The sequence below is a fragment of the Anabrus simplex genome, chromosome 1, assembly GCF_040414725.1.
Source record: "Anabrus simplex isolate iqAnaSimp1 chromosome 1, ASM4041472v1, whole genome shotgun sequence".
Lineage (NCBI taxonomy): Eukaryota > Metazoa > Arthropoda > Insecta > Orthoptera > Tettigoniidae > Anabrus > Anabrus simplex.
In genome coordinates this window covers 1,082,506,061-1,082,519,740 of record NC_090265.1, presented here as the reverse complement: position 1 = coordinate 1,082,519,740, position 13,680 = coordinate 1,082,506,061, and the positions used below count along the sequence as shown (strand labels likewise).

Below are 13,680 nucleotides of genomic sequence, written 5' to 3'. Positions count from 1 at the left end.
ATACTACTACAAGTCAACATTTTGAGAGAATTCTAACATTGTGTATATTTCATACTTCAAACCAAAATTAAGCATATGATATGATAGGACAGATAACTCTGGAAGTACTTATCAGATAGTATGATATCACTTTTATTTTTTTACACTATGCAATTTTTTGTTTATGAAACAGAATTTTTATGAAGTGATGGCTTTCATCATCAGCATGAGATAACATTGAATTACATGCGTATATGGAAATACAAGAAGGAAAAACAGTATAGGCTTGTGCACTGATGGGGCCCATTAAGTGATTTGCAAGGTATTTTTCTGTGGTTAGGCATTATGAACTACCGGGTGAGTTGGCTGTGCAGTTAGGGGCGCGCAGCTGTGAGCTTGCATCCGGGAGATAATGGATTCAAACCCCACTGTCAGCAGCCCTGAAGATGGTTTTCTGTGGTCTCCCATTTTCACACCAGGACGCTTCCTTTCCATTCCTAAATCTTTCCTATCCCATCGTTGCCATAAGACCTATCTCTGTTGGTGCGACGTAAAGAAAAATAGAACAAAAAAGGCATTATGAACTAGCTACTGTGGATGTATTTTACTCTGCTATTGTCCGTGAGAAAATTTAATATCAGTGAAGTTTTTGTTTGTAGGGAAAATTTTAATGTTTTGAAGGAGAATCAAGGTTTTGTTTAAGGAAGTTTAGTAGTTTAAATTTTACATGGGGCTCCAAACCTCAAATTTATACTGTAATTGATTATATCATGCATTTTCAGATTCAAAATGTGCATTCAAGAAAAACTGTAATGCAGTTGAAGTTACATTCATAAGATCTATCTTCATCTGTTTCTCCTGTTAAGTGTTGTCTTTCTCTGTATATCGTGTGTATGTGTATATCTTGTTCCAGCTCACCCAAGTGACAGTCACAATGTTTTCAAGTTGCTACTATACACCTTGGTGCCTTGCTTTGTGATAGCTTGTTTGGTGGCTGTTTTGTATTGGCTGTATCGTCAACGGAAACTTGCATATTTCAATGAGGTACATCTATTAAAAATATCTCTTTCATAATTTTATGAACAAATTTATGATTATTTATACTAATTTATATTAGTCCTATTTAGTTCATATGGCATATGAGTTATATCATTGCTTCTAAGCCTCCCCAGCCCCCTAATTTGGTGGAGGTTCATTGTTGATATCTTTCTGCTGTGGCACCATGCCCCAAACTACCTTCACTGCCTCAACTCTAAGTAGTGTCTGTTTACTTGTCAAACCTCCCTCACTTCTCTCACTTTTCTGGACATTGGCCTTCACCAAACTCCAGAAACATTCTCATGTGCTGTGAACCCCATATATTTCCACCTCCTTCTGGCCCTTTCCCCTGTGATCACTACCACTGTAGAAACTGCACTGTCTACATGTACACTACATAACACCACTTTCATCTGCATCATCATCATCATCATCATCATCATCATCATCATCATCATCATCATCATCATGTTGTGCCCAGTGCGAGGTTGTCTTGCCTGCACTGTGGTCATAATCTGCTATCTTCTATGCCCTCAAAGTTGACAAATATTCAGCCACTGCAGTATCAGCAAAACTCCTAGCATTGGTTTTCCTATCACTCCTGGTTCAACCATACATGTTTGAGGAATGATACACTATTAAAATACTTTAACATTTACTTGAATCTTCCCACCCTTGCCCTGACAGATTCTGAAGTTGCTCAGGCCAAGGGCTTTAACATAGGAAAACAGCTCCTTTTTCCATTTTCTTGTCTCACATATCTCTCCCCAACCCTCCCTTTGCTCCCAGCCACATCTACTTACCAACAGTGATTTCCACAATTTTTTCTCTATCCTCCACTGATGACAGCTGCAATTGAAAATTCGTGATATGTATGGTTCTTTTGTGTCTAGTCCTCTATACATACTGACTGTAACTGCCTAGTAAGTTGCTACTGTCAGTCTATTTCCTCTGCATATGTATTTTATTGTATTTCCTTACCTGAACAATTTAATGCATATACTGTATGTAACAATGATTATCTAGATGAAGATGTGCCCAGAAGTGGAAAAATGTATTATTTACTGAAGATTGTTTTGTCAGAATAAGTAACAAAATGGAGAGGGTTACAATCATTGCTCAGGAAAAAGATGATTTTCATTAGGAAAGAAATGATAGGTACTGGTTGGTAGTTTGACACCAGTGGTGATAAATAACCTATCCCATTCTTTCCATTCTAATGTCTCTGGTTCTACAATGCCGTATTCACTTGCATTAGAGCAAAGGTACCATGAGTGGCAAAACTCTTGATATTTCATGAACAATGAATACAGAATAGGAAAGTTTCCCCATATGTTTTTTAGACCGTAGCATTTCAGAGTAAGCAAAGGTAACTCAGACTTACACTGAGTGGCCAAAAGTCATGGAAGGGGGTGTCCAATTAGAAAATGTGCTATGTATGACCCCTGAGCATTGCGACTAGCTGAAGCTTAGCTGAGCATTCTATCACAGACACCAGTGTCGTGAAGATGGCAACAGTTCGCAAGTTAACCGACTATGAACATGGGATGATCATCAGTGCATGGGTCATAGCATTGCGGAGATTATATGCGAATTTGGGTTTTTTGAGGTTAACAGTGTCAAGGGTGGATCTTCAATATCGCAGAGAGAATGTTACCAGCCGCGTAAACCACCGCACGGGAAGACCACAGGTGTTTAACAAACGGTCATCACATCGCCTCCGCCGAACCATACTGGGCACTCGGTGGGGTACTGTGAGTCAGATCACCTCCAGTTGAATGTTGGGAGTCAGAAACCCATTTCTACCAGGACTGTAAGGAGGCAACTGCACCCTTTGCTGATACTTTGACACAGAGCTCAATGATGTGCATAGGCCCACGAACATTAGCAATGGACCATGGAACAGTGGCAGCTTGTGGTATGGTCTGATGAATCCCAGTTCCAGTTGTATCAAAGTGGCGTATGTCCCATGAAGCTATGGATCTTGCGTGTCAACAAAGTTGTGTCCAGGCGGGAGGTGGCTCAGTTCTGGTCCGGGCAGCATTCTCTTAGTCGCAATTAGGTCCCTTTGTCCGGCTGCAGGGAGTGCTGACAGGTGCACATTATGTGGGCATTCTTTCAGACCATCTGCATCCCTTTCTGGCCCTAGAGTTCCCTGATGGAGATGCTATGTTTCAACAGGACAATGCGCCATGTCACCGCTCTGTGGTGGCATCCAGGTCGTTGGAGGAGCACTCCAGTGAAGTTATGAAGATGGATTGGCCCTCCAGATCCCTCGATCTTAATCCAGTTGAGCATTTATGGGATGCTGTCGATGCTGGTATACGCTTCATGGACCCTGCACCATCTACACAAGACCAATTGTGGGTAGCAGTGCAAGATGTGTGGGTCCAGATTCCTCCAGAACAATTCCAACACCTTGTAGAGTCGATGCCTTGCCGTATTGCTGCCATTTTGAGGGCTTGTGGAGAAACAACTCGTTATTAGCATCACATTCAGTGTCTTCCCGTGACTTTTGGCTACTTAGTGTATCTGGATCCATGAGATTCATTCGTTTAAATGTCTATTATAATTCTGGAGCTTACAACGTCCCAGAATGTTAGTTTAGTGCTCATTGCTTCATTTAGGAAAATACCAACCCCTTCTTTGGTGCTCTGATATCTGCTTATTCCAGAATACTTCAGAGTATCTCCTTTTTCTAGCTGAATATCCCCATTACCTTTCTTTTTAGTCTGTCTAATTTCCAATATCTGCAAATTATACTTTACCAACTCAATTTCTTTTCTTGTCAGTGACGAAATATTCCATGGAATAAGTGGAGTTACTACTTTTTGACTTTAGGAAACTTCGCTATTAAAGTTCTTTGTATTCACTACTGAATGGTATCTAATAGACCACAGTTAAACGTAACAAAATCACGAATAAAAAAATAATATTCAAGCTCCGAAGGGATTAGTGCTACACATGTAGCATTTGAAGAAAGGAACCTACAGCAAGAGGATTACATTGTGTACTTCCAGGAGAAAGATGATGCACATAAGGTGAAGGATATTCCTGTCTCTTCCATTTCTGAAATTACTCTTGTAGCAACCATGGATGTGCAAAGTTTATAACTGTATCCAAAACTGCTCATTTTTAAGCAGTAGTACTCTCAAAACTTTCATGTTCACAATTTCACCTTTTTTTGTCAATAATACAGTCGAACCTGTCCTAACGGACACCCTTATTCAGCGGACACCTGCCTATACGGACAATTTCCCTCGGAACTGATTTTATTTTACATAAGACGTGTTAAATTGGCCTCATTTAAGTGGACACCAAGAACTACAGACAGCGGACAGCGCCATTTGTCCCATCCACTTGGCTTAAGCGGACACTTTACACGTTGCAGGACAATTTATTACGCCGGACCACATGTCATTCTTTCTTTTAAAACCATTCTTCAGTCATAAGGAAATCCCTTTTGAATGTTTGTACTATTTTGAGTGCAAGGGGAGAGAGTGTACATCGAAATGCAGTTCTACCTAGTGCTGTATAGGCCTATTCCGAGAATTCTAATTGCCCAGAAATGCTGCCAGAGACTGTTGACTCACAAGTTACCTCGGGATTTTCATCCCTTCTTGCATCATTCTATTCATAACTCAGATTGTCACTGATAAGGTCGAGCTCAGGTAGTCAACTTGAGAAGGAAAAGACAGTACAGGCGCTAATTAGTCAGACAGAAATACCGTAGCAGTTCATTTGTCTGTTAAACATGAGTAACAAGGAACGATCGTGTTTAGATCTCGAGACAAGAAGAAATGTAATTATAGAAAGTGACAAGGGACTTTCAGTGAGAAAGCTTGCCGAAAGTTCAACTGCGTGAAAACTCAAATAAACACTATTGTGACGAATAGAACTGAAATTTTAAAGGAGTGGGAGGAAAATAGGAATCGAGGAGTGAAAAGAAAGCGGGATAGATAGCACCTCACTCGAAAGCGAGAAGTCGCTGAAAATCAGTCTAGTCAACCCTGTATATCAGTGTCCAGCTCCGGGTAGCTACCTAGTGCTTGCATGAAGGTGGTTGCATGCAAGCCAAAGTTCCAGCCGCTTTACCAGCTGATGGTCAAACCGGCCCTGAGGGTGGATAGTATCCACTCCACCCTAGAATGGCTTTTCACTTCTATATACTCCTACACACCACATCATCAAGGTGGAAGAAACTGTAAGAAAAATGCGTGCCCATACATTATTGATTATGCAGACCAAACCTTTTAAAAAATAATTATGAAGGACTTCCATCTAGTAGACTAGGCCAAAAACTTGGGGATTCTACCGTTATTGACATCTGTAGCCCAGTGCCAAAGGAGAAGGCAAGCAGTGTACAACAATTGTGTCAGCAGTGTACAAGCTCCGATTGGAAGGACAGAATGGTTTAGAAATGAAACTGGACTAAGACATGGGAGTGTTGTCTGTGACCTCTTTTGTTTCAAATGGTTATGGATGTAATTGTTAAGGAGAAAAGGGAAGCTTATGGGAATATGGAGACAAAGTTATTACTATTTGCAGACTATATTGTGGTCTGGGAAATGGATAGCAAAGAAGTACAACAACAAGAAAATTGAAAAGTATGGTGTGAAAATTAGCGCAGAGAAAAGCAAGACCATGGTGATATCAAGGGAAAGGCAATGTGAAAATTGGTGGTCAAAGCCTTAAATTGTTGACAGTTTCAAATACCTAAGGAGTGAATTAATTCAGAATACAAGACTGGATATGGAGATAAGCAAGAGGAGTGCAGCAGGGCAATGCATTCTACTAGAGTGTAAGAAGCCTTGTCTGGAATAAGAAAATGTAAAGAGATAGTGTACAAAATGTATTATGCACCCATATTGACTTACGTAGCTTAGACCTGGAGGGAGGAGAGTAGAATTCAAGTCAGCGAAATGGAATACCTAAGAAGTATGATTGAGATTATGGAGATGAAGTTCGAGGGAAAGAGATCGAGAAGGAGACCTGGAACATGGTGGATTGATTCATTAAAGAGGAGTACAAGTAGTAGCGACCTGGACTGGGACAAAATGATGGAAGAGGTGTGCTGGAACGAGAGAGGAAGTTGAAGTGCCATAAATGCGCCAACCCTGCAGAATCCTGATAAGGGGTGAGGAGCAGGATGATGATGAATGTAATGTATATATATATACCTATTTGTGAAAATGAAAGAGAAAACTAGCTTGGTTTGGGTTCAGTAGAGATTACTAATATTGTTTGGGTTCAGTACCACAAATAGCTAAATAAGAAAGTTTTCCTTTCTCCAGTAAACTTCACTTCAAATCAAATGGTTGATTTTGCATGTGCAACAAAGTAATGATATTAATTAGTAAGGTCATGGCTATTTATTTTGCCTCGGTAGTGATTTTGAGTGACAAGATTTAATCTGGATGTGATAGTCAAGTGGCATTATTGCAGTCCTCTCGGTAAGATGCCGCAGTTCAAATATAGCCAGTGCTTTCGGAGTATTTGAAATGAACAGTTGGCTTGGATACTTGAATCCATCATTTCCATTGCTTATAAACATGAGATTAACAGTTCCGTAAAATGTTCGACTTCATTTTTTTGTATATTTAGTTGGGTTCATATAGGAATTAAATATATATGTTGGTTTTTACCTATGCCAAATTATTCTTTATATTAAATGATCTAGTATTTATAAATACATTCCTCGAATGTGAAGTATAGAACTAATCTCAATGTCATTCAGTTGAGTACAGTCTGCAAGAATAAATATTGTTCAGCACATAGTGGTAAATTTGGGTACCACTAGTTTTTGGCTATAATCACAGGTGGTCGCATGTCAGATGCAACCTGTCATTGTGCATTGCTGCATTTGTGCTCAGTCCGAGACTGCAGTCTAAGCCAGTGATTTGCTGCCTGCTTATGTTGCCCACCAAAATATTTGTGGCGTAGGGAAGAAGACATTTCCTGAAATACCTCATTTGGGAATGCTGGTCAGTATAGGTGAGATATTTCTAATGAAAAGTTGCCTCCCTATGGTACAAATTCAATGTAAAACTGGAGGTCCTGTGATCACTATATCAACAGCCACTTAAAACTACAACCTTGCTTTTTATAACATTTCTGTATATTAGTAAATTAATAGAAATTTATGTGGTTTATATGGGCACAGTAAATATCTAATCTGTGGAAGCTAACAGTATTAGTCTATTCTGATGCCCTAAAATAACATTGGGAAAGGCCGATGTTTCCTCGACTATATCCAGGAAACTAACGATGTTTCCCTACAATATAATATGTAGTAGAGTCTTAATCTTAGCTGTTGGTAAGAGTACTGTAGGTACTCATATCTTTTCCCATATGATAATTGTGTAATGCTGAGACAAACTTCTCAGTTTTTATTACATGCTGTCACAGGTACAATGCTTCTCCTGTATTTTCCCTGACCCTGAAAAGCATAGCGATCAAGTAGTGCTGGGGTCAACTTCCGAGAACCCCTCCTGTTTACCATTTTCTTTTCTTACTCTCTATCCTACCAGTGAAAGTTTAACAGAACATTTCAGATTTGTATATTTTCATTTGTATGTATTCTCTCAAAGCATTCCTACTTGATACTCACTTCTAACCATCTTTTTTCTCTGTGTGTAATTTGCTTTTGTCAGCTCTCATTCCAGAATTTAAGTGGTTAGACTTTTAGTGATTTATAGGTACAAGGTGGTGTAGCAGAAAAGGCCACAGTACTACTTATGAATGTGATATAGAGCCTTAAATTCTTTCATGAACACTAGCAGGAAAAGAACGGCTGACTAGAATTAAAATGAATTAGTGCCTGTTGGACTCTACATGTCCGCCCAAACAGTTCTGGTATCTGCTGCTGAGCACACCCCCAAGATCCAGATGTGATAAGTGTTAGTCATATTGATGGCTTCAAGTACTGTATTTAAAAAAGTTAAGATTAATATCATCTCCAGTGTCTACTATTACCTCCATAGTCTAAACATATATACTTCACAATATATTTTGCAAATAAGTGGAATATATATATATATATTTATTTATTTATTTATTTTTTCAGTTTTTAATATGTGAAGGTAATTGACATTAATAACTTTTCAAAATGTCCACCATTAGCACTCTCGCAGCCTTGGGGTCTCCCTGACCAGTTCTCTATTCCAACAAAGGTAGTCTCAATGAACTGTTACTGTCAAGGAGTACTTAACTCCCTATTGTCTCTTCTTGCAGATGATCTGCTCTGTGGCTGATAATAATTTTCAGTCCATAGTTTTGAGATAAGGGCTAACAGATGGCCAGTGAGCAGTATGAAATCTGGTTTATTGTTTCCTGCCACCTGTGCACCATCCTTGCCTGTGATCTGGAGTAGAATGATGCTGGCAACTCCAGGGTTTATTTTTGAACATATTTTGGTTCACATCCATTACAGTACAGTCCAGGATATTTTCCATGTCCACTTTGGCATAGGTTTTAATGCCTTTCTAACTTCATCACTTTACGTTTGGTGGAGCTCTTGTAGTTCATCCCCAAACGAATCGCATCTAAAGAGTAGTGACCTATCTTAGAAAACTCTGTCACGGATGGCTGGAGAATTAGTAGTTAACGCTTGGTCATTGTGATGGTTAAGGCTCTCTTCATTGGTGAAAACTTTCTTGTCCGTATTTCTGAATGGGATTTTGGTGGATACATACTACTGCTGTTGTTCACACGTCGCTAGACCAACCAAAAGCCTCTCAGATGGTTTTGCATTCTATCAGTATCAGTGAATTGCATCGTCATATATCAATCAATCAATCAATACTGATCTGCGTTTAGGGCAGTCGCCCAGGTGGCAGATTCCCTATCTGTTGTTTTCCTAGCCTTTTCCTAAATGATTTCAAAGAAATTGGAAATTTATTGAATGTCTCCCTTGGTAAGTTATTCCAATCACTAACTCCCCTTCCTATAAATTAATATTTGCCCTGTTCCTCCTCTTGAATTCCAACTTTATCTTCATATTGTGATCTTACCTACTTTTATAAACGCCACTCAAACTTATTCGTCTACTAATGTCATTCCACGCCATCTCTCCGCTGACAGCTCGGAACATACCACTTATGTCTCAAATATTATTACAATATTTTAAGTAACTTTGCAACATTTTTGTAACGCTGCTCTTTTGTCGGAAATCACCCAGAACAAATCGAGCTGCTTTTTTTGGATTTTTTCCAATTCTTGAATCGGGTAATCCTGGTGAGGGTCCCATACACTGGAACCATATTCTAGTTGGGGTCTTACCAGAGACTTATATGCACTCTCCTTTACATCCTTACTACAACCCCTAAACACCCTCATAACCATGTGCAGAGATCTGTACCCTTTATTTACAATCCCATTTATGTGATTACCCCAATGAAGGTCTTTACTTATATTAACACCTAGATACTTACAATGATCCCCAACAGGAACTTTCACTCGATCAACGCAGTAATTTAAACTGAGAGGACTTTTTCTATTTGTGAAACTCACAACCTGACTTTTAACCCCGTTTATCAACATTACCATTGCCTGCTGTCCATCTCACAACATTATCGAGGTCACGTTGCAGTTGCTCAGAATCTTGTAAATTATTTATTACTCTATACAGAATAACATCATCCGCAAAAAGCCTTACCTCCGATTCCACTCCTTTACTCATATTATTTATATATATAAGAAAACATAAAGGTCTGATAACACTGCCCTGAGGAACTCCCCTCTCAACTATTACAGGGTCAGACAAAGCTTCACCTACTCTAATTCTCTGAGATCTATTTTCTAGAAACATAGCAACCCATTCAGTCACTCTTTTGGCTAGTCCAATTGCACTCATTTTTGCCAGTAGTCTCCCATGATCCACCCTATCAAATGCTTTAGACAGGTCAATCGCGATACAGTCCATTTGACCTCCAGAATCCAAGATATCTGCTATATCTTGCTGGAATCCTACAAGTTGAGCTTCAGTGGAATAACCTTTCCTAAAACCGAACTGCCTTCTATCGAACCAGTTATTAATTTCACAAACATGTCTTAATATAATCGGAAAGAATGCCTTCCCAAAGCTTACATACAACGCATGTCAAACTTACTGGCCTGTAATTTTCAGCTTATGTCTATCACCCTTTCCTTTATACACAGGGGCTACAATAGCAACTCTCCATTCATCTGGTGTAGCTCCTCCGACCAAACAATAATCAAATAGGTACCTCAAATATGGTACTATATCCCAACCCATTGTCTTTAGTATGTCCCCAGAAATCTGATCAATTCCAGCCGCTTTTCTAGTTTTCAACTTTTGTATCTTATCGTAAATGTCATTGTTATCATATGTAAATTTTAATACTTAATTGGCCTTAGTCTCCTCCTCTATCTCGACATTTTCCTTGTAACCAACAATCTTTACATACTGCTGACTGAATACTTCTGCCTTTTGAAGATCCTCACATACACACTCTCCTTGTTCATTAATTATTCCTGGAATGTCCTTCTTGGAACCTGTGTCTGCCTTAAAATACCTATACATACCCTTCCATTTTTCACTAAAATTTGTAATACTGCCAATTATGCATGCCATCATGTTATCCTTAGCTGCCTTCTTTGCTAGATTCAATTTTCTAGTAAGTTCCTTCAATTTCTCCTTACTTCCACAGCCATTTCTAACTCTATTTCTTTCCAGTCTGCACCTCCTTCTTGGTCTCTTTATTTCTCTAGTATAATGAGGTGGGTCTTTACCATTCCTTACCTCCCTTAAAGGTACAAACCTGTTTTTGCATTCCTCAACAATTTCTTTAAACCCATCCCAGAGTCTGTTTACACTTGCTGACAATCAGGGATTTTTAGCGTTTGGAAAATATCAGTATCTGACTTTCCTTCCTTACAGAGTTACAGCTTCTCTGTTTCATTAATCATCTCGCTCCATTGTAAGTGTGCTAGAAGATGCACTTTTTCACAGATGGACAGATACACTACGATTAGGGGTGAGCTTCAGTTCAAGTGTGTCGTTAACTCATTGGTTGTACAGTCTGAAAAGGCCAAACGTTTGTGGTGTATTGTATGGCTGGGCTATGTAATTGAAATTCCAATCATGCTCTCTTGACAACGTGAAGAAGTAATATCTTCTAGCTTGATATAATAGCAGATAATTGCTTCTGGTAGGAGTATCATGTTACTGATCAGCAGGGACTTAATGGGAGGGGGGGAGGCTAAACTGGACAACTGTTATTTTATTACAGATATTTATGTATGATAAGAATTGAAAAACTTGTTGAGACTACAAAAACCAAAACTATGAAAGGATCTAATTGCAGAATATGTGAAATGTTGTATAAGCATGAATTTGATGTGCATGAAGAAGGGGAGAGCAGCTAGGGCAGTAAACTGTGTGTGAATAATCTTCAGCTCTGGAAAATATGCAAACTGAGGCAAAGGTTTCAAGTCATTGAAAGCATGAATAGTTTATTTGGTTTCTTCAATGGAGCTTGGTTTGAAACAGTGAATGGAGAAGAATGGAAGAGTTAGCTACCACATATAAAGAAGACTTAGGCAGGGACAGGTTGATGATAAAGTGGAGAGTTTTAAGTATCTTGCCTTGGATTTAAGCCCTAATTTGAAAACTGTTACACCATCAGGTCTTATGATGTTAATGTTCAAGAACGGACTTATAGATACATACCTCAACATAACGACAGCATTGAGAATATTTCTTACAATACCAGGGTTTGTCGCCTCATATGAAAGGAGTTTTTGCAAACTGAAGATAATAAAAAGTTACCTCAGAAATTTAACAGGGCGACAATGACTAGGTAATCTGATCATATCTGTAGAGCATAAGTTAGCCTCCGAGCTATCTTTCGAGGGAATTGTTAAAACATTCGCAGCCGAAAAAGCCTTTAAAGTTTTAGTTAAAGCTATTTTGTGTTTTAATTTTTCGTACAGTTTTTCAGTTGGTCAAGAGATTGCCTACGATGTCTTAAGTATAATACTCTTTGGGGTGAATAACCAACGTACAAGTACTATTTATCATAATTACATATCCTATTCTAAAGCAACAGTATGTTGATTCAGCCCACACATATACACATCCTGATATCATTTGATACTGTAAACCTTTTCATTTGCAGTAATCCTGATACGTGCAAAAGAATATACCTAACATGCTACTCATAGATTATTTGTCAATGAAATATGTTCGAACGAATTTGGTATTTTATCTTGTTCTAAAAATGAAATTTCTGCAAATTTGAAATCAACATTTACCATCTAAATTGAAGAAAAAATGGAATGGGGGGCATTAATATGCGGTAGTGATATCAGGTGTTGTCGGGGATGATTTTGGTTTCGTAGGTCGTTAGGGGAGTCTTTTCTCTGGTGGAAACCAGCCTAGTTATTTCCCTGCTGATCAGAGGATTAAAAAGTAAATTTGCACTCTGTAATCCTACAATTAAGCATTATTGCACTTGTCTTACATATTTTACCTTTTTGCTTGTATATTTCATGCACTCCTTCTTTGCTTGTGATCTGCTACATTTACAGTGGGTAAGTGCACTGCTAATATTTTCACCTGTGTATAGTGGAATCACACATACTTTGTAGTTGTCTGTCTACTTTAATCATCTCTTCAGTAATTATCTCACTGATATATCATTTTTTTTCTTTCAATTTTCAAATTGTTTTTTTCTGTTCTTTGAAATTACAGATTTATTATCCATATATGATATTGCTTTTAAAAGTATTCTGGGTGTCATTATTTGTGTTGAAAATAAGAGAGAGAATGAAGCAGAGAGTAGGAGGTAGACTTTGTCATTAAGAGTAGAGTATTGCATCACACATTTATTGTAAATGCCACAATGGAACCTATTTCAATTTTAATTTTAATGTTGTGAATTTCTTGCTGAAATGTTCAAAAGTGAGAAAAATATATATGCTTTTGTAACGAACATGTTTAAGTCAAATCCAAAGAACATGCTTAGGGTTACTTAGGATTTTCAATTTTCCATTGGTTTATCATTTAGATTGTAGGCATAGACCTAATTTTAGTTACAAGTGATGATTTGAAACCTAATGAGGGGCTTATGAAATGGAGTACCTGAATTGGACGTTCTTATAGTGGAGTAAAACCAGATGATCCCTACCGTCAGTTTGTAAAGAGCAAGAGAAAATGGACCTGTTATTGCCTCAGCCTCAACTCTAGTGTTCTCTCTGTACCTCACTTTTGCCATCCCTCCAGTTAATTGATGTTTGGAACAAATAATCTACCTCCTCCCTCAGTGCGCATGACTTTTGTATTTTTTTTTTATTCGGTTACCACCAGAGTGAGCTAGGTGAACTAGCAACCTTGGGCTCAGAAGGCCAGTACTTGATGGTCTGAGTCACTTAGCTCAGCAGAACTTGAAATGAAAATCCCTCACAATTTGGAATGGTCCCATATTGTAAAACGATAGAGTTAGATAAAGTAAAGCACATCAGGCATTTAAGAAGTGTTATATTGTAGGACTAGATTTTTTTTTTTTAAACTTTTGACCATCCTAGAAGAGTATTTCTGTAGTTTTCTGCTGCATCTCCAAGCAGAAATTGGTATACTACCTAATGTATGGGCTACTGCTTGCATCCCCATCCTAATAACTTCTGCCACAGTAATACCTA

The 13,680-nt window shown here is 38.4% G+C and overlaps 1 protein-coding gene across 4 annotated transcripts in view; it reads left to right on the top strand.

Annotated features, from left to right (window-relative positions):
• Positions 1-13,680, top strand: part of put (activin A receptor type 2 punt) — a 317,293-nt gene that overhangs the window by 100,509 nt on the left and 203,104 nt on the right. For all 4 annotated transcript variants that reach the window (XR_010858587.2, XM_067137221.2, XM_067137220.2 and 1 more), the window contains exon 4: positions 893-1,023. Coding sequence is in view for 3 of the 4 variants with exons in the window: in XM_067137221.2 (XP_066993322.1) it covers positions 893-1,023 (131 nt within the window). In the remaining variant the exon portion in view is untranslated. The remainder of the gene's footprint in view (positions 1-892; positions 1,024-13,680) is intronic.